Below are 22,333 nucleotides of genomic sequence, written 5' to 3' on the forward strand. Positions count from 1 at the left end.
TGTCCACCTAAGACCTAGCACTCCTGTGGAAGGGCTTTTCCGTCTGCCCCCACGTCTTCCCTTAGGCTCTGCTCTGTTTCCCCATCCTGGGAATGATGGGCTGGCTCCTATATACATAGATTTCCACTTTTGTCACATGGTAGAGTGTAGTACAGTTGTGGAGGTCATTTTTACCTTCTTTAGTTCATCCTTCTTTAAGATGTCTGGCACCTTGGATAGAGAAAAGGAAAGGTATTAGAAGCCAGAAGAATTTGATGGCACAATTCGAGGACACATACATGGTCAAATTCAGGTAGAGGCAAATAAGAGTGGGACATTCTGTAATGAAGTTTACACTTTTGAGTGGGAAGGGTGGCAGAAAAAGGACAAAATCCACTGGCAGATCATATCTAGTAAGCCATCTTTCATATTACAAAATGAAACTGCTGATTCATAATGGCAAGGACAGACCTTGGGGGGGTTATTAGGTTTGTGTTCAGTTCCTATGCTCATGACCAATGATCTATCTCACATTTTTGTAACTAGAACTGGCAAAAGGTTAAGTATGGCCACATCTAGATCGCTTACTGAGAGAAAGGGATCCACCTTACAAATCAGCTTAAATTGTTTTGGGTTTTCTTATTGTGAAATTGACCCTTGTAAAAATATCAGGGTTTCTACCCAATATTTTTATACAAGAAGTGTTTTGAGATAAACCCTGCCAAATGAACCTCTGTGTGCTCCAAATAAGGCTGATGATGCAGGGAAGGCCAATATTAAGGGGAGCAGAAGGCTTGAATGCTGCACGTATTGTTGATATTGATGAGCAGAGTAAATGCTGGATTAGTGGTAGACTGTGGAGGGAGGCTGGAGAAAAGTGGGTTTTGTTTTGCACTTATATTATGAATTGCTATCTGTGATATTACTATTTTTCCAGCCAGTTGATTACTCTGCATTGCTTTTATAAATAAAGGTTCACCATTGTGAGGTGTAAAAAGTGATTTTTAAATGATTTTCATAAAGGCTAAACTGTCTATCATTTCTCTTTTAAAAGATATTGAAAAATTTCATATCCACGTCATCCAAGAAGACGGAAATAAAGTGGTAAATATTTGAAATCTCTTTTGCTTCAGAGTTGTTGTTTTTTTTCCCCACAGAGTAACATTTCAAGACTGTTAAGGATAGAGTAATGTTATAGAGAAAGACTGCTTTCTTTATTTGATGTCTTGTTGTTGAAGCAGAGAAATAATATAGACATATGAAGGAGTTAATTATTTCTTTTCTCTTGACTTCGCTCTCCAGTCTCAGTCTCAGTCTCCTGAGATAACTCATGACAGCCTTGTGGGACTCTTTCCCTAGCTCATACACACTTCCACAAGGTTAGTGCACATAAACACGGATTCAGTCGTTTTTACCAAAATAGAAACATAATATATATATATATATATTGATTGGCCATTTTTGTTTTTACTTTTTACTTAGTACACCAGGGCTATCGCTACAGGTTTTCAGATAGAGATGAAGTTTTTTTCCTCTAATTTTTATACCTACAGAGAATAAATGGGATCATAATGTATATACTGGGAGTTTATATAGTTCCTTTTTTTATATAGTTCCTTTCCTTTTTTCCCTGTCTTTCCTCTCTTTTCTTTACTTTCTTTTCTTTTCCTTTTTCTTCTTTTCTTTTCTTCTTTTCTTTTCACTTGCATTCCACTTCTCCCTTGTCTTTTCAAAACCTCTGACTTTTGTCTACAGCCTATTAGGTATCCTTTCATGCATTTCTCCAAACCTGTGTATCTGCCGTCCCCACCCCTGATGCACCCAGGGGTTTATTATCCACTCCTTCCTCATTCAGCTTTGTGGCATTACCTCCAAGTCAACCAGAATAGATCAATTCATTCTTTTTAGAAGTACATAATAGTCCCTGGTATGGATGTACACAATTTTAATAGTTTTTTTTTAAATAGCTTTACATATTTGATACACATTATTTCTTTGGGCTAAGTCCTCAGGGATGGATAATTGGGTTAGTGGGTATATGCATTTAATATATCTCAACATATTTTGCTAGATTGCTTTCCAAAAAACCTTGTAACAATTCACTGTTGTACAAACAATGCATAAGAGTAAGAGTTCCCTTTCCCTCTATCCATACCAGTCATTGGTGCATTTGCCTTTTTAAAAAAGATTTCCAGTTTGATGAGTGTTAAGTTGATAACATTATTTTAGTTTGCATGTCCATTAATATTATTGGCTGTGTGAATTTGTTTTTCTGAAAATTGCTTAGTTACATCCTTGTCTATTTTTCTATTGTGTTATCTTTTTTTCTTGACAACTTGTGTAAGATCATAATCTATTATTGATATTAAAAATCATTTCCTTCAATATTTAGTTTGCATCAAAATAATCCTTCTCTGAAGATTTTAATTTTAAATTTAAGTGAGCAACATTGAAATGGAAAAATGCATTTATTAGTTTTATATCTCTGATTGAAAGACTCAAATCAAGAGGCCTGGCTGGAAAAGTGTGACTAGAAAGTGTGTGGCCAGAGCTTCGAGCCACCAGGGGCATGGTGCCACAATGGCAGGGCATGGACAGAACAAGTGGTCAGCAAAGAGTCAGGACAGGAAGGAAGAATGAAGTCAGAATCTCAGAGCCAGCAATGCGCATTTAGAGGAGAGAGTCTCCTAAACAATTCAAGGTCAGTGAACTAAACAAGACCACGAATGGGTAGATAGTGGTTAGAAGAGGGGCCTGGAAGCCCTGGGATACCCTGCAGAGGGAGGGCAGGGAGCATCTGCCAGCAGCCAACACAGTGTAACCTCACACGCCTTCATCCTAGTTTGCCCTTCTCTGAAGCATCATCGCCTTTCTTCTTCTTTTTTTTTTTTAAGACTTATTTATTTACTTGAGAGAGAGTGCGCACACATGCAGGGGAGGAACAGAAGGAGAGGGAGAGAAATCCTCAAGCAGACTCCCCACTGAGTGCAGAGCAGGTGTGGGAGTTGATCCCAGGACCCTGAGATCATGACCTGAGCTGAAACCAAGAGTCAGGTGCCTAATCGACTGAGCCCCCCAGGTGCCCCCACTGGCCTTATTCTTAAGGGCTTAGATGATAGCTTCTTAAGGCCTTCCTTTCTGGCCTGACTTTTCTGACTACTGGCCCTGTCCATTCCCTTCCATCCCATGCATTCATGACATCTGTGGTAGGGTAGGTAGGCAGAATTATAATTATCCTCCTGTTTACTGAGAGTACAACAAGCAAGGCTCACAGGGGTGACAGAACTCTAGAGACGGACAAAACTGAGATGTGAATCTGGGTTGCCACATTCTGATGATCATGTATATACCTTTATCTGAGAGTCCCCAAATCTATTCTAATTTAACAAACTTCAGAAAAATGGAAACATGTGTTGCCCAAAGTTTAGACTCTTGTTGAGAATTTAAGTTGAGAATATAAAGGTATTGTAGGAGAAGGCATACTCATTGGGGTAGACCTATGGCTTTAGTTAAATGTAACTGTAATAGAAGTATGCCAAAGTACCATAGGAATACAGAGGTGGGGAGCTTTGCCTTGGAAGGAGGTGAGGGAGGCTTTGTGCAGGAGACAGTGCCTAAGTTGAGTCTTGAAGGATGGACAGTATCACCATACTCATTGTGGAAGACATAGGGGTAAGAAGCATGACCAAAGACACACGAATAGCTATGGCAGATCTGGGCTCATTGCCCAGTGCTCCCCAGCCCCAGCCTCAGGCCTAGTTTTTCCTCATCATTACAGCTGCTGTCTTTGGTGGTAAAGCCTTTCTGTCTGCAGATACCTGAGTGGGTTATGTACAGAATGGGAAGAATGAATCTTCTCTTTGGCCTTGGTGTTGATTTGTAGTTGGTGTGGCCTTGCCTTCAACAGCTCTAGCCTGCCTGGCTAACAGGGACAAGAATAATATAGTTCATCATAGAGTCTTTGGGAAGAGCAAGTGATTAAATAATGCCTTAAATCTTTTCTGGGAAGACTTTCCATGTGCATGTGTTGGGGGCAGGGGACTGCCAAAAATAAACTGTAGAAATATTTGTATGTATTATAAAGATATAATATGTAAAATAATGAATCCAGATATATTCTCCTTTGAAATAGTGGCTTATCACTAACATCTCTTTGCCTCTCTAGGTACTTAGAGACTCTGGCCATCTCCCAAGAGAGAGAGTAGCTGAGGATTTTGTTTGGGCTCAATGGGATATGTCAGAGCAGAGATTATACTACATTGTCCTGAAGGTAAAAACTAGTCCACTGGCCTCCTTTACAGTTTAATTTTGACATTACCATTATTACAATTTATTAAATACTGCATTTTCATTGATGGGGACAGTCAATGAAGGTTTATTAAAAATATGAAAGGTTTTCATTACTGTTTGCCTCTTAGTTGCTTCCTTTTCTTTTTTTATTTTATTTCTTTTTTTATACTAATGTTTTTGTTCTTTTATTTTTATTGTTTTTAAAAGATGTTATTTATTTATTTAGAGAGCATGTACGTGCATGCACATGGGCAGGGAAGGGGCAGAGGGACAGGGAGAGGGATAATCTCCAGCAGACTCTGCACTGAGCACAGAGCCCAACGTGGGGCTTGATCCCATGACCTGGAGAGCATGACCTGAGCCAAAACCAAGATTCGGATGCTCAACCAACTGAGCCACCCAGGCTACCCAGTTGATCTTTCTTTTAAAGATTTTATTTCTTTAAGTAATCTCTAAACCCAATGTGAGGTTCAAACTGACAAGATCAAGAGTTGCATGTTCTATCACCTGAGACAGCCAAGTGCCCCTTTGTAATTTTTTTTCTTTTTTGTAATTTTCACTTACTCTGTTTTCTCTTTTAGAAATCAAGGAGTATCTTAAAATGCATCCAGTTTTCTGCTAACGAGAAGTTTAACTTAATGGTAAGTCCAGAGAATGTTGGGCTGTAGGAAATTTTATAACACATGGCCTCCTTTTAAAGAGAGCTGTTATCAGAAACAGCATTTTAGCATTCTTGTTACATTAGTCACTTGTATGAGCAAGTAACATAGTTCTTATCGTCTCAAGGCTTTAACTCTATAACACACACAATTAACATGTAGGTAGAAGAGCACAGAGGAAATTTCTGCTAACTGAATGCCTCTCATTAGAAAAAACCATGCATGAGTGAGGACCTGTAGAAGTAATAGGTATGGCCTATGGTAGATAGCTTTAAGTGGTTACAAGTCATTTGACCCCAAAAGACTTGCGAGGATGGTGGATTTGAGTGTAGGATAAAACATCAATGAGAGTGTATAGTTTAATTAGTAAATATCTAGCATCACTCTTGGCAAAGCCATTTGGGATGCTAGTCTTGTGAGGAATCATAAATGTCTTTACCTATGGTGAAGAAAATATTATTCTTCACTAGGATTAATATTGATGTCTAATATACATTGATATCATACTATTACAAGAATTTCATTTACTCCTCCCGCCCTTTTTTTTTTTTTAATAACTTATTCTAAAGACACCCAGTCCTTCTCTCTGTACATGGTCATTTGTGTCTTGTAAAAGTGTACCCCTACTGATTGGCTTGTTATACAACCATTTATGATATTCACATCTGAGGCAGTTTGTCAAGTATTAGCTCTTTAAGAAATAAATCTACACCAAGCTTATGATAATATGTAAACTCTAGAATATTCTCAATGGACTTCCTGTGCTGTGGATTTAGGGGATAATGTCTAAAAATAATGATGGTTAAAAGGATTCTTTTTCATCAATAGGCAAGCACAGCGTGGTCAGGCTTGCTCTGAGTTTCAGAACTATCGTCACTAAATTAATGTTATTTTTTTTTTTGGTTTGTGTTCTCATGATTTTTTGACAGTTTGAAGCACCCTTGGATATAACATTAAGTGCCTCGGGATTTGAGTAAGTTACTCATAGATTATTGTTAATTTGTATACATACTTATGGGCAGAATGATTATATTTATACCTAATCTATGGCATGCAGATATAAGGACAATTTGATATTCCGTGTGTGTTTGTGACCTTTTATATTCCTGTCCTCAATAGGGAATGTAAACAACTTTATCAAGCACAAACACAGGATTTTTCATGTAAAGTCAATCATATTGATTTTCGTAGTCATTTATTTCTGTAGGATGTTTCCATTTATTTTGATCTGTGGAAATGTTCTTCTCCCTTTGCTTCAACAAAAGGAGTTGATGAATTAGGACTACATTTAGAATCAAACATCAAAATCCTTCTCTTGTTGCCACAAAGAGGATGTTGCAGTCAATCCACTTGTAGCTCAGCTGTGTCTGTTGCCTTATTGTTTGTTTTCCTTTTTACACCTTTACAAAAGTAAGCTTTTCTTCTCCCAGACTGTTTTATGTATAGTAAAAAAAATGAACATTTTTGAAAAATAATAGACACAAGCCCACTAGTGCACAGAAGAAACGAAAGTCTTCTTGAATTAGAGTAATAATAATCCAAAATTATTCTACATTTCAGTAGCTTTATTTCATCGTATATAAACACTCAGTTGTGCATATTTTGAAATCATATATACAGAAAAAATTTTATTACCTTCAACTTGTTGTTATATATTTTTTCTCTATTGCCACAGCCATGCCATTGATGTATTTTTTTTATTATCGTTTTATAGAACTTTTAAACAGACAAACAAACACATTATCTACTTAAATTTCTCAGGGACCAGTCTCTACTTCTGTTGGGTATGTTATAGTGGTTACTGTCCTTTATGAGGGAACTTTATTTTTCATTTAAAAAAATTCTTATTAAACTGTGGTTGACATACAATGTTAAATTAGTTTCAAGTGTACAACATGGTCAATTATGCATTGCTCACTGCATTAAGTGAAAGAGGGAACTAATTTTTAAATGCATTCAGTGTCTTGTCCTTTATGTTCTTAGACTTGTAAACTTTGGATGTGATGATCTTCAAGACCAAGGGAACCTATCCAAACACCTGACCCTGTGCGTTTTTACCAACCATACAGGTAAAACCAGGATTGTATTTATCAATTTATTCAATTGTACTTGAGTTCTATGAAAAATTTAGTCATTGTTTAGCTATATCTTATATATATCTTAAAATGTAATAGAGCCACAATCTTACATAAATGATCAGATGACTGTTTATATACCAAATTATCTTCTCCACTGCAATTTTATATATACGCTGTCTGTATGAGAGAAGCCACAGTCAGCAGGGTTATTGTTCTAATAGTTATTTGTGTTTTTTGATAAGAGGGGATAGATTCATATGTAATTGATCTACATTTTCTCACCTGCTCCATCTTTTAACAAATGGTGTACAATTATGGGGATGCTTTTTGTGTCAGGCTTACTGATGTATTTGAGTTCTAAACCTATGTACCTAGCTGCGCTAAGAACCATTCTATAACTTATGAGCTGACAGTCAAAGCTTGACATAAAGTTATTAGTATACTGTAATCATCTAAACAGTCAATTCTAATTACTACATCTAATAGCCTTTTTAAATACACTAGCTTGAGTGGACACTTACCACGGAGTTAAGTAGCACTTGGAATAAAGCTGTATCCCTTTAAAGCCAAATTCTGTGGTATTCACTAAGCCAATGTTTATGGAGATTTACTGTGTGCTAAGTATTGGAGATAACAATGATGAGCAAAACTGACCTAATTTTTATTAGTACAAAGGTTACTGTTTGGAGTTTAGACATTAAATAAATGCACACATATGTTTCAATAGAATCTTGAGAAATTGTAGGAGTTGGGAAGTCATGAGCATATATGTAATGAAGGTTTAATGGAAAATGATAGTATCTTCAAATATGTTCTAGTTCAGCCAGTGTGTCCCTGTTGTTCTTATTGTATCCCATTCAGTCTTAGTCCTAAAAATTGTCCCCTTTCCCACCTCACTTCATAATCCAACATATTGTTTCCATTCTCTCTCAGGCCAAAGTTCCTCCATAAACCAGTTTTGGGGAGTTTAGGGAAGGAAGTGATGTTTCACTTGAGACTTGGAGGGTGTATATGAACTAAGAACAGTGTGATTGAACTAGAGTGAGCAAGCAGGAGAAGACCAGGATTGGGGGAGAGCTGAAAAGTAGGCGTGTGTCAGGTTACATAGGGCCTTGCAGATCATGAAAGAGTTTATATTTCATCATCAGAATCCTAAAGTCATTAAAAGGGCTTTCTTTTGTTGTTGTTGTTGTTTTAAAATTTTGAGAATGCTCAAGCATTACAGAAAAGTTCAAGAACAGAATGAACATTCATGTACCTTTTACTTAACCATATAATTTACACTATCTGCTTGATCATATTCTCCACACATAGGTCCATATTCTTCCTTTTGACTACATCATTCAAAAGTAAGTTGCAGACATCTTGACACTTTACGGCTAAATAATTTAGCATGTATCTCCTTAGGTCAAGGGCACTCTTTTACATAACCTCAGTTCCATTATTAATCACACTAATCAGTAATTATTTCATATTCAAATTTCCATAATTATTTCAAAAAATTCCTCTATATGTATAGATTTCTATATGTGTATATATGTATGCATATGTGCTATATATGTCTCTACGTGTATTTGTATATAAATGATAAATGTATGCATGTGTATAACTTCTCAAGTCAGGATCCCATCAAAACTCATGTATTGTATCTGGTTATTATGTCTTTGTCATCTGTTTTAATGTAGATCACTTCCCTACCCCTACTCCCTACCCACTTTGTTTTTCTTTCACAGCAATGATATTTTGAAGAGTCCAAGCCAATTACCTTGTGGAATGTCCTGCATTCTGGATTTGTCTGATTGTTTCCCTGTGAAAGTATTTAACTTCTTCCTCTCTCCTCCACATTCTCTGTATATTGGTAGTTAGGCTGAAAGGCACCATTACACATAGGTTAAAATTTTTTCATCAGAATATGTCATGGGTGATATTGTGAAATTTATTTGCACCAGATCCGGAGGCACGTAATGTCAGGATGTCAGGATGTCTTAACTATTTATGATGCTAAGTTTGGTCATTTAGTTACATGGTAACCACCGTCAATCTCTCTTGAAAAGGTACATTTTAATCTCTGCGTGAGTGATCTGTGAATTATTGCTTTGGCATCACATGACTGCCCTTTCCGCAACAACTTTTCACGTGGCACTCCTTGATGCCCCTTCACTGAAGTGTTTTAAGCAGGCAGTGATGTGATTAGATGTGTATTTTTAGAAGATTACTGGCTGCTGTGTGAAGAATGGATTGGAAGAGGCAAGAGAAAAAGTGGGGAGGTGAGCGGATAGGATGAAGTTGTCATACATTTGGGTGGAGGATGGCCTGAACTGGGACAGGTGGCAGAGGTGGTAACTAGATGGGTTTGAGATGCATTTGGAGATAGAACTGAGAAGACTTGCTGTTGTTTAGCTGGAAAGGAACGGTTCTCAGGCTTCTGGCATAAGCAACTGGGTGAATAGTGGTGCCATGTACTAAGGTATAGAGGCTTGGGTGGGTCTTTGGAATGGAGATTGTGAGGGGTTTTTTGGACATGTTAACTAAGAGATCTGGGACTTAGAAGAAAGGTTGGGACTGGACATGAATAAATGTGGAAGTTTTTAAGACTGTAGTTTGGCATTTGAAGCCATGGGAGGAGTTTATAGGGTCAAAAGGGAGGAAATTTAGGAATAGGATCTAAGAAGCAAAATACATAAAGGTTAGGTGGAAGGAGAGAGGGAGGGAGGGGAAAACCAAGTGTTTTAGTACAGCAGCCAAAGGCAGAGGCGGTCTCACAAAGGACGAAGTGACTAGCCGTTAATAGGTAGTGGGGGGTGGAGTCCACTGGGTCTGGTGGCACGGAGGTCACTGTAAGTGGGTTGTGTTGGGTGACTGAGGTGAAATTTTGGTTGTGTTGGGTGAAAAGGCGTGTGGGAGTTGAAAAATATCACAGCAGGTGTAGACATGAGAGAGACAGCAGCTGGAAGGGCTAGTAAGATGTAGGGAATATTATTTTTGAAGGTGATAGAGACTCCCGTATGCTTGAATGCTCACAAGCTGTTTAGTGGCAAGAGAACACAGCAGAGGGGAACAACTAACTGGTAGAGTTAGTCTGCTTGGAAGGTGGGCAGTAATGGGATCCAGCTCCCACGGAGGGCACGGGGTAGGCTCTTCCCTAGTACTTTGTCTTTAAATCAGTTGACTATAAACAATCATTTGAAGCTCTCATTCTTTGAAGCTAGTATTCCTTTTCATTCTAATGCCCCTAGGAATGTCTCCTGAACAGTAGCAGCTGTAACTTATAAATGGGCGATCTGTGACATGAAATGTTAGGTTTATCTGCATGAGAAGTAGAAGAGTCTGTTCTTTCCTTTCTCGGCAACATATAGGAAAGTAGAAAATGAGCCTTGCTCTCCACAGGCAGCTTTGCAATAGAAATAAGCCTGTTTCAAATGAGATGCTTCCCAAGTTAAGATGCAACAAACCAGAGAAGCAACCTTTTGATTTTTAACTAATAAACTGTCAGCACATGTATTTCCCCAAACTGCTTTTTACAAATGATTTTTCACCTTTGTGATTAAACAAACAAAAACCTACTTCAGGGGCGCCTGGGTGGCCCAGTCAGTTAAGCATCTGCCTTTAGCTCAGGTCATGATCACAGGGTCCTGGGATCACGCCCCCTGCATCAAGCCCTGCATTGGGCTCTCTGCTCAGCGGGAGCCTGCTTCTCCCTCTCCCTCTGCCTGCCACTCTGCCTACTGGAGCTCTCTGTCTCTGTGTCAAATAAGTAAATAAAATCTTAAAAAATAAAAAACCCTACTTCAATGAAGTAGGAATGAAGAAGGGAACAAATAGTCATCCCTATATGGCTCTCTCTATACTACGGAGCTTCGTTTCCCGAGGGCGTGGAGACCAGAGAACGTGGTTCATGAAATGAATGCTGACAGATCAGGGTCTTCAACAAACTCAATTTTGCATCCGTGATGATGCTATAAGAATATTTGATATTCCGGGATCCCTGGGTGGCGCGGCGGTCTGGCGCCTGCCTTTGGCCCAGGGCGCGATCCTGGAGACCCGGGATCGAATCCCACGTCGGGCTCCCGGTGCATGGAGCCTGCTTCTCCTTCTGCCTGTGTCTCTGCCTCTCTCTCTCTCTGTGTGACTATCATAAAAACAAAAAAAGAATATTTGATATTCCTTTATCCTATATTGGTCATTGGGAGCTACTTTGTCCTTTCACCACTACTTGTTTCATTCTTTTTTTTTTTTAATTTTTATTTATTTATGATAGTCACACAGAGAGAGAAAGAGAGAGAGGCAGAGGGAGAAGCAGGCTCCATGCACCGGGAGCCCGACGTGGGATTCGATCCCGGATCTCCAGGATCGCGCCCTGGGCCAAAGGCAGGCGCCAGACCGCTGCGCCACCCAGGGATCCCCTACTTGTTACATTCTTGAAAGCATCTTTGACCTGAATTTTCCTGCCCTAAGAAATGAAATCCACTACCTTCCAATGAATTAGAGGGTGAAATCTGGATGATGGGGGTGCTCATGAGAGGTGATGAGGGGGCAGAAGAGCTGTTGCTGTTGTCAGGCCACTTCCTTTTTTTTTAAGATTTTATTTTTATTTCTTTTTTTTTTTAAGATTTTATTTGTTTATTTGAGAGAGAGAGTGAGGGAGTGAGCACAAGCGAGGTGGGCAGACGGAGAGGGAGAAGCGGGCTCCCCACTGAACAGGGAGCTGGATGCGGAGCTCAATCCCAGGCCCCAGGATCATGCTAAGCTGAAAGCAGATGCTTGACCAGCTGAGCCACCCAGGTGCCCCAGGCCACTTCTGTATTAAGATTGAGTTTATGTAGATTTGTCAAACTAGTTCTAGCAGGAGGGTAAATCAGAGACTTCCTAAAGTAGTGAAGGAAAGAAAATATTCTTATTCCTGTCCCATCTAATAGTCCAACCGTGCAGCTATGCTGAGTCAGTGGCCATCATTCTTTCTTGTGCACAACCTACTGGGACGTAGTGAGGGGTGAAAAGTGTACATTCTCTTTCCCGTTCGTATAACTGCAAGAGTTGCCCTTCACAAGTTCCCAGAATTAGCCTTGTGTTTTAGCATTTTATAGAGCCTTTTACAATGAGATAATTTCCCTTGGAAAACTTTGTCCATAATAGCTTTCATTGTCCAAATAGTTTCCCAAAGGCTCGCCAACTTTGAGATTTTATCTTCATCATTGATGAATATTTATTAAACATCTCTTTCTGGATACGCCATTAAGAGCATGCTTTGTTTTTTCAAACTGCGACTTCCCCTAACTTGCAAATAGCAGCAAAATCATTCTGGAATACTAATAATCACAGCTAACCTTTATAGCTAGATAACACTTCTTCAGAAGAGCTTTATACATATTATCTCATTTAATTCTTATCTAAGAACTGTATGAGGTAGGTTCTGTGTTTTCTGTATTTAGAGACAAGAAAACTGAGGTTTGGAAAATTTAATTAATCTGCTCCAGTGACATTTTATTTCATTTATTTTTTTGAGTTTGTTTACTTATTTAAGTCATCTCTACACCGAACATGGGACTTGAACCCATGACCCTGAGATCAAGAGTCGCACACTCCACCAACTGAACCAGCCAAGCGTGCTACCCCAGGCACATTTTAAAAATAGTGATGCCTGTGGTGCTTGGATGGCTCAGTCAGTTGAGCATCTAACTCTTGTTTTTGGCTCAGGTCACGATCTCAGGGCCGTGAGAGAGAGCCCCGCATAGGGTCTGCTCCCTGGGCATGGAGCCTGTTTTGGATTCTCTCTCTCCCTCTGCCACTCCCCCAGTACTCGTACTCTCTCCCTAAAATAAATAAATAAATACATACATACATACATACATACATACATACTGATGCCTGAGTCTTACCTTCAGAGATTCTGGTTAAGTTGATGTAATGGGGAGCTTGAGAATCTGTGACTCTCAGGTGAGTTCAGTGTACTCTCAAGGTTGAGAACCAGTGCTCCATTGCTGGATGGTCCAACGTGGTAGCCACATGTGGCTATTTAAGTTAATTAAAGTTAAAAAAAAAAAGTTCCCCAGTCATAATAGCTACATTTTAAGTGCTTCAATAGTCACATGTGGCTAGTACCAATTTAGCCAGCACAGATATAAAATATTTCAATTATCAAAGAAAATTCTATCAATGGGACAGGTTTGCAGAGTCCCATCACATCCCATGTCACCTTGCTGTGTCTTTAATATTATTCTTCCCCCTTTGGGCTTAGGAAAGGGAACTAAGTCACAACCTAACTTGGAAATATTTGCTTATGAGATCTGAAGATGGCTCTTGGTGTATGTAATCAGGTACATCTATTCTACACCTCACTGTAATTTTCTTCAAAACAAGAAAAATGATGACCTCCATTCTCTAAAGGATCGTGTATGGAGGATTTGGCTAAAATAGAGGATATAATCTTCTTTATATTGTTGACATTTCATGTTCATGCCTCAGGATAGAGTCCTACAAGAAGAATTTGGGTCAATAGTATGAATATATTTAATCCTCTACAAAACTGTATTTCCGAGGGGTTGTACTAGTTCTCTTTTTTATTATTTGAGAATGTTCTTCCTACTGCTCCCTTGACAGAATTGATTATCATTTTAAAACTTTTGCTAATTTGAAAGGAAAAATATGGTGCCTTTAAACATTTTTTTATTTTGTGATTAACAGGCTAAAGTTTTTAACTATGTTTGCTAAAAATTTCTTCCTCCTTGTGATCATAGAACATAAAAGGACAAGTTAAACCAGTAGTTTTTTGCTGGTAGTATGTTTACTTTATGAAAGTAGAGTGGTACATGGAACTTTTTTTAACTGTTATAATTACTATTTTTTGTTTGTGCTTTAGTATAGTGTTACTTTGATTCTTAGTGAGTCTGCTGTAATTTTAAAGAGAAGTTATTACTGTGTACTCAGTAACCATAACAGTAATTTTACATCTAACAGAATTAACTATTTTTTACCTGAGAAAATGTTTCTTTTTTGTTACTTTGCATTTAAGATATTGCAATAGGGGCGCCTGGGTGGTTCAGTGGGTTAAGCGTCTGCCTTTGGCTCAGGTGATGATCCTGGAGTCCTGGGATGGAGCCCTGGGTCAGGCTCCCTGCTCATGGAGAGCCTGCTTTTCCCTCTCCTCCCTGCTCATGCTCTCTCTTGCTATCTCTCTCTCTCTCTCTTAAATAACTAAAAGAAAACTTAAAAAATGATATTGCAATAAAATATACTTCTAACAATATGTTATGGGTTTTTTTAAAGATTTTATTTATTCATTCATGAGAGATACAGAGAGAGGGGCAGAGACATAGGCAGAGGGAGAAGCAGGCTCCCCATGGGGAGCCCGATGTGGGACTCGATTCCAGGACCCTGGGATCACGTCCTGAGCTGAAGGCAGATGCTCAACCACTGAGCCACCCAGGCGTCCCTATGGTTTGGTTTTAAATGTCATTAAAAATGGTCACAAATGATAACCATTATAACAGAGTGCTCATTAATGTCCTTAATAGCCTTCTTAGAGAAGATTGGCCTTTTTTTTTTTTTGCCACCATGATTCTTTGATTAAGGACCTAGTAAAGTATAACAGGAAATATTGCTGTTCACTGAGGTAATGATTGAATTTACACAGCTAGTTAAACTTAGCTCTGGAAGTAGAACCCAGCACTCTAGACCCAGTCAAGTTCCTTTCCACCCTGGAAATCTCCTGTTTCACATAATCACATAAATGTTAGCACTAAAATTCTCAGCTTCAGCATAATGCCCTCTTTGGTAGGTCTTTGTTGAGTTTATCTAGCCTACATATCTGGCAACAGCTGCTAGAGATGATGGACATATTCCACATTGGAATATTCCTCATATTCCAGAGAGTGTGAAGCCTGAGGGTGTTCTGGAGTGATGGGGTAAGGGAAGGTGTCAGGGCTCATCTGGAAAGACTACTGTGCCAGGAGCACTGTCCTTTGCACTTCAGCCAAGGCTCTCGTGACCCAAATACGGGTGGGTATGGGCCAACACACACTTGCTCTTACTACCCCAGTTTGCCTTCCAATTCCAGATAAAAATAAGGCTGGAGACTCTCTTTAAAGAGGAGATGCATTTTGATAAACCCAGGTCTATAATGATTAGTAATGGCCAGAAGACAACCTAAATGAGAGAGCAGGGCAATATATGTATATTAGGAGAATCTCCTTTGTAAACTTCTCTAGATTCCCATGATTTAATTTATTTTTATTTTTTTAATTTTTATTTTTAAAGATTCTATTCATTTATTCATGAGAGAGAGAGAGAGAGAGAGAGACAGGCAGAGGGAGAAGCAGGCTCCATGTGGGGAGCCTGACATGGGACTTGATCCTGGGACTCCAGGATTACGCCCTGGGCCGAAGGCAGGTGCCAAACCTCTGAGCCCCCCAGGGATCCCCCCCCCCATGATTTTATATGCAGGAGTGTATCTCTATTCATTTTCCTCTCCTTCCATAGTTCACCACAATACATATGTGTGTGCCAAGTAACTGTTGAATTAAAATTTCTTAGCAGCTTGTTAATAAACCAGTTCTAGAATTTGGGAATAATCTATGAGGTAAGTTGAAGTAGAAACATCTAAAGGAATAGAAGTAAGGTTAAGTGGCTTAGGAAACTTTTTATTTGTCTATGGTTCTTTTCACCTCTAATAAACACCTTCTTACTTCTAGGAAGTTTGTGTGTATGTTACAGTCCGAAGTTTGACTCTTGGGAAAAAATCACGTATTCAGTGTTTTACTTTCATAAAGGTACATGTCATTTATTCTTGATTTTTTATTTTTACATAATCACTCTTCCACATAGTAGCAAGTTAGAAGTCTTATTACCTTGTAATAAGTTTATCAGTACATTCTATACTTCTATAATACATGTTTCCTGGAGAAATTCACTAATGAAGAATACAGTTAACCCTTGAACCACATGAACTTGAACTGTGCAGATTCACTTATATACGGGTTTTTTTTTTTCCCCAAAAATACAGTATAGTACTGTGAATGTATTTTCTCTTCTGTATGATTTTTCTTAATAACATTTTTCTTTACTATGATAATACAGTATACAATATAAGTAACATATAAAATATGTGTTAATTGACAGTTTATGTTATCAGAAAGGCTTCTGGTCAGCAGTAGGCTATTAGTAGTTAACTTTTGACTCCCTAAAAACTTATACATGGATTTTTGACTGTTCAGGGATTGGCATCCCAAATCTCTTTATTGTTCAAGGGTCAACTATATTGAGTTAGCTAATATTTTTATATATTTTTTCCTGACCTATGTTTTTTCTAGGCTTATAGTTAGACCAATACTTATGGAAATATTTGTCCAAAATGTGTTTGCTTGCTTTTTTATTATTACTAGTTGGAAAACATCAATATATTTAACTTATAGGGTTACACAGAGTTTTAGTTAAAAGCTTCCATCATCTCTGACCTCAACAGGTCTTAGACCTAAGATACCTTTATTTTGTTTCACATATCTGCAGCCCAGGAAACTGATTTGTCAGCAGTCAGCCTGGGGGGAGGAGTAAATATCCAAGCCTTTTCAGTTCTATAGTTGGCCAGTGTACCTGTAATAGTTTTAGTCTGAATCATGCTAAGGCATATTTATTTTACTTGTTTAGTTCTTTAAAATTAGTTCATGTAGTACATACTGTGGATAGAATTAATTTTTTTTTAATTTGAAATTTTTAAAACTAAAATAACTATGCCAGGCCATATTAGAGTTTATTTTGCAGGACTATCTAACAGTATCTTCAGAAGTTAAAAATCTAGGTAAAAAAAGTTTAACACCTTAATAATGAAGGTGTTAAAGCAACTTCAGAAGTAGACATGCTTTAATAGCATAAGTTGGATTTTTCTTTTGTGGAAAGTTTTCATAGATTTTTCTAATGATTAATATAATGGTTAAAACCATAAATAAAACTTCCATGAAAGTTTTATTAAGAGTTACTAATTCTGATGAAGAGTTAGAAAAATGGAGAGTGAAGAGAGAGTCTACTACCCTAAGTGATTGAGAGAAGTCTCAGAGGATCTTAATGATGGTAAGAAGGTACAGTAAACCGTGAGGGCCACTGAGCCACCTGGTCTCCTCCATCTCTTGGATCCTGAGGTAGATTCCTTTAGATCCTTCTGTCCCCACACAGCCCACCTTATAGGATCTAATATTATATGCTAAGCCCAGAACAATTACTGGGTCCTGATTGCAGTGTGATCTACCTTCCGAGCTGGCTTTTAGAGAATGATGGAGAACCGTGAAATCCAGAAATCAGACTCTTGGTTTGTCAATTTCACAGCTCCTGAATATTAAGAGTATCACATAGAATAGTAGCCTTGGGTGGAATTCCGGCTATTTGTTTCTTACCATTCTTTCCTTGGTTTCCTGTTCTCTCTCCACAGGGCACAGCAAGACCTTCACTGCTGCTCTTGGGAGTGTTGACTCACTTGTGACTAAGGGCCTTACTTTTCTCAACCTTGGTGAGTGAGAGAGAGGTGCATCTCTCTGCTCTGACTCTCCTTTCTAGTACATGTGATACTCAGCCTTCTATATCTCATTTGCTGCCTGTGTGCCCCATTTTCTCCTGCCTCTTTAGGACTTGGATTGTGATGATAACCACTGGCCTTTATGAAGCCTGATAGGGGAAGGTTTTTTTCTGGAAACCTTAGCACTCCTGATTTCTCTGTTATTCAAGGGTCAACTGTATTAAGTTAGTTAATATTTTTATAATATATTTTTCCTGACCTATATCTTTTTCTAGACCTATAGACCAATCCTAATGGATATGTTTGTGTCCCCCATTCAGGTCAGCCTTTTGGAAAGGGATGCATCTCCCTTTATAGAGAACCTAGGCTGTGAGCTTTCCTATGTTTTTAGTAGTAATACTAAAAAAGCCATTTGTTAGTATAAAAAATGATAACAGGGCACCTGGGGGGCTCAGTTGGTTAAGTGTCTGCCTTTAGCTCAGGTCATGATATTGGGGTCCCGGAATCGAGCCCCGTGCCAGGCTCCCTGCTCAGTGGGGAGTCTGCTTTTCCCTCTTCCTCTTCCCACCACTTGTACGCACTCGCTCTCTCTCACTCTCTCAGGTAGATTTATCTGTCTGTCTGTCTATCTATCTATCTATCTTTAAAAAAAAGTGATGACAGTGAGTGGGGCTTTCCCTAAAAGCCTATGAGAAATAATACATCTTGTCCCTTGATTCTAGAGAGGACAAAGGTCTTTGAGACATTGTCCATTCCCCGTTGCTAATTGCTAAGAGCTTCCAAGTCCTATAAATGATTCACGGATCAGCTCGAATGTGTTGATTTTCCCTGAGTAAATATGGTAAGGGAACTTGAGTGTTAGGTTTGAACATATTATGGAGACTATAATGAAGAAAATCAAGAGGGGGTTTATTGTACCAACCTACGGAAAGTGGCTTTTCCATGTCAGTTGGGATGAGGGGCACAAAGAAGTTAGCACAAGACTGAATAACAAGCCTATTACTTGCCCACCTACAGGACATGGCACAGTATTCAGAAAAGAAAAGCTTCAGGTGTAGAGCACGTGATTCTTTGATAACATTCCCCTCTTCCTGTTCCCCAGTCTGTCGACTATTATGACAAAGGTTTAGGAAGCTGTGATGGGAGGGGAGTTGGCAAGATGAGAATGAAAATGCTAAAGTTTATAAAAAAGATTTTTCTTTTGAACAATACTGTAGATGAGGTAAGATAATGAACACTGAGTGGGCCAGTATGTGGTAAATGTTAACATGAGCTTTGAACCTGTGGGAAATTGCCTTAGAGAGGCCTGATTCTACTGCTTCCTGTGGTAAGAGAGATAAATATAAGGTTTCCTGGGTCTGAGACTTGATTCTTATCAGAGAATGCTACATCAACATCCCATCTCAAGAGTGATGTGGGAAACTTTCCACTAAAAAAACTCCAGCATTTCGTGAGGTCAAAGGTAGCCTTCCTTTTTTTCCCCTTGAGAATGACTCTAGAAAAGGGCAGGCATGATTTAATCTATGGTCTTCGGACTGTGGAGCCAGCAGAAATACTAGAGCTTTGTAAAAATAGGTTCTTACATAAGTTATCTTTCCTTCTTAAAAGCATTTCATCTTCTCGGCACAAAATTATATCCAAGATTAAAACTATTCCAGAGGTAATTTTTATGACAACAGTATTGCTTTTTGAGTGATGTAGTTTTTTTCTTATGAATTATATGCAGTTGTCCTGAATTGTCACCCTATTAAAAGGGACTTATATTAATTAAAATATAAAAGCATAGGGGCGCCTGGGTGGCTCAGCAGTTGAGTGCTGCCTTCGGCTCAGAGCATGATCCTGGGGTCCAGGATCAAGTCCCACATCGGGCTCCCGGCATGGAGCCTGCTTCTCCCTCCTCCTGTGTCTCTGCCTCTCTCTCTCTCTCTCTCTCTGTCTATCATAAATAAATAAATAAATCTTAAAAAAATATTGAAGAATAGAGTTGGGGGAAGTTTTCCATGAACCCAAATACCTCTATATAAGATATGTTTGTAAATAAAAAGCTACCGTTTTAAAAATGAATACTATATGTTAAGCATGTTATTTCAATTATCTTGATCCTTACAATTCTGCTGGTGATGTTATCCTCATTTTACAGATAATGAAACTGAAGCTCAGAAAGACTGAGATGTGTACCCAGGCTCTTTTGAGTGTCTCTTGTCAGGGGCCCTGTGTTAGTTTCTTACTGCTGCCATAACAGATTATGACACATTTAGGGCTTAAAGCAACATAAACATTGTCTTCTGGTTCTGGATATCAGAGTTCTGAAATGAGTTTTGAGGGATTAAAGTGAAAGTATGGGTAGAAATGGTTCCTTCTGGGGAGACTCTGGGGAGGAATTCATCCTTGGCCTCCTCCAGCATCTCGAGACTAGCGTTTCTTTGCTTGTGACCACATCACTCCCATCCCTTTCATCCCCACATGATCTTCTCTGTAGCCCAATCTCCCTCTGTCTGCCTCCTATAAACATAATTGGAGTTACTTGGGTCCACTTGGATAATGGTACTCTTCGAATCTCAAGATCCTTGATCCCATCTGCCAAGGTGTCTTTTATCACTTCGGGTAACATATTCACAAGCTCTGAGATTCGCACATGTACATCTTTGAGGGTCATCATTTGGCCTACCACAGGTACTGTTGACATTTTTTATGAGATGATACTTTTTGTGTGAGAGTGTCCTGCGCGTTGAGGGATTTAACAACCTCCACCAAAAAAAGCAGTAGGACTCCTCCTTCCACTCCAATGATCGTGACAACTTGAAACACCCTCTTATATTTCCAAATGCCTCCTCTTCCAGGGACATAGTTATCACCCTAATTAGCTGGTTAAATGATAGGGCTAGAAGTTAATTTAGGTCATTTGATACCAACCGTTTTGACTGTACCTTACTATATCATTATTTATGGTTTTCTACTTAAATGTTGCCATAAGAAGAACATTATCGCAGCCATTTGAGCTATTCATTTTAACATCACTTAATCCACAGTGATCAAGAGGACACTTACTTAAGTCAATGGATCTGAGGGCTTTTTTTTTTTTTAGATATTTATTTATTTATTCATGACAGAGATTGAGATTGAGAGAGAGAGAGAGAGAGAGAGAGAGGCAGAGACACAGGCAGAGGGAGAAGCAGGCTCCATGCAGGGAGCCTGATGTGAGACTTGATCCCGGGTCTCCAGGATCACAACCTGGGCTGAAGGTGGTGCTAAACCGCTGAGCCACCGGGGCTGCCCCAATGGATCCGAGTTTTACATCCTCTTTCCTTTCCTCCGAATGCCTTCAATGCAAATGATTAGCATATATTTCTTTGCTTCTTAAGAAAAAAGAGTCCAGCTGGCTCACTTATAATCTAAATGTGTCATCTATATGAAATTCACTGCTATTGCGTGTGAAACATTATTGGCAAGGGCTACTTCCACCTTACCATTCTCCAGAAATCTATTTTTACACCTTGTCTCAATCTGTGTACAAGTGTTCTCGGTACAAAATTATCTGATACGGGGACCGTGAAGGTGTGAATTCTCGGCAGCTCACTATGCAAGGAAATACACTAGTACCTCACAATGTGTTAGAATGACTGCAGAGATTGTTCTGATGATTATTGATTTAAGGGTTCTCTAAGTGAAACGATGATGATGATAGTGATGATGCTGATGAATGGGCAAACATAGGAAACAAAATTTTAGAGCTTCCCCCAAATGGCAGAAACTAGGACGGAAATCCCCTTCTAAGCTATTCCCAGCCTACCAGAAAAAGGAATAATTCATATTGCTTGGTATTTTTTTTTTTCTAATTTGCTTTCTCAGGCCATGTAGGTTCGTATGAAGCCACACTTCACTTAGAAACAAAATTACAGATATCAGTTAAGATAACCCTGGCTAAACGTATGAAGAAAATTAGCCACAGATAGAAATAAATGAGATCTGGCTAGTAAGATGAAATGTACCGACATCAGATGGTTTATTATTACGTTGATTAAAACTTTTGTGTTTAAATGGTTCAAAGAAAAATAGGGATACTGTGACATTCTGGGCTTTACATTTGCCTGTGCAGCTCTTGCTACATGCAGATAACTTATAGCTCTCTCTTCTAGACTATTATGTGGCTGTTTACTTACCTGGTCATTTCTTTCATCTGCTCAACATTCAGCATCCAGACCTGATCTGCCACAGTTTGTTTCTGACAGGTATGGCTATAGTTTTTCCCTCATGAACGTTGTCCATTTGGGTTTATCTTGGCCATGTTTATGTTTGGGTGAGAGAGGTTTCTTTTATTTGCTGACCTCTTTTTTGTTTTTGTTTTTTTTTGTTTTTTGTTTTTTGTTTTTTTGCCAGGAAACAATGAAGTGGTTGATATGCTACCTCATAGTCCTTTACAGTCACTCTCAGGGTCCCTGGTACTGGATTGGTGTTCTGGAAAGCTCTATAGGGCACTCCTCAACCAGTCCTATTTATTACAGTTCCTATGGAACACTCAGCTAGACTGTGAGAAGATGGCCGTGTTGCACTGTGTGCTCTCCTGTGGCCGAGACCCCCGGTTCCTGGAAGCCAAGGTGGTGATGTAGCTTCAGTTTGAAAATTGGCAAATAGACACCAACTGTATATATCTGTGGTTGAAATGAATAGAAGTCACTTTTATTTGGTAATAATTAATTGAAGTTTATGGTTTGTGTCCTGATTTGAATGTATTCTCTTCTTGTGATTCTTTTATATGGACCCCAATCAGACCTCAGACTATGAGCATGTCTGTTCTTCTGACTCTTCTTTTCCATACTGTGCTAAACATT

At 38.8% G+C, this 22,333-nt stretch overlaps 1 protein-coding gene across 14 annotated transcripts in view; it reads left to right on the top strand.

The window, feature by feature from the left end:
• Positions 1-22,333, top strand: part of GSAP (gamma-secretase activating protein) — an 85,858-nt gene that overhangs the window by 25,799 nt on the left and 37,726 nt on the right. For 13 of the 14 annotated variants that reach the window (XR_012014153.1, XR_012014154.1, XR_012014150.1 and 10 more), the window contains 9 exons: positions 1,034-1,083; positions 4,145-4,249; positions 4,851-4,910; positions 5,858-5,901; positions 6,912-6,997; positions 15,694-15,771; positions 17,421-17,498; positions 21,641-21,733; positions 21,882-22,099. Coding sequence is in view for 9 of the 14 variants with exons in the window: in XM_072791433.1 (XP_072647534.1) it covers positions 1,034-1,083; positions 4,145-4,249; positions 4,851-4,910; positions 5,858-5,901; positions 6,912-6,997; positions 15,694-15,771; positions 17,421-17,498; positions 21,641-21,733; positions 21,882-22,099 (812 nt within the window). In the remaining 5 variants the exon portion in view is untranslated. Of the gene's footprint in view, positions 1-1,033; positions 1,084-1,298; positions 1,359-4,144; positions 4,250-4,850; positions 4,911-5,857; positions 5,902-6,911; positions 6,998-15,693; positions 15,772-17,420; positions 17,499-21,640; positions 21,734-21,881; positions 22,100-22,333 lie in introns of those variants that run through there. The other variant, XM_072791442.1, reaches the window with a different exon arrangement.

Source organism: Canis lupus, chromosome 21 (assembly GCF_048164855.1).
Source record: "Canis lupus baileyi chromosome 21, mCanLup2.hap1, whole genome shotgun sequence".
NCBI lineage: Eukaryota > Metazoa > Chordata > Mammalia > Carnivora > Canidae > Canis > Canis lupus.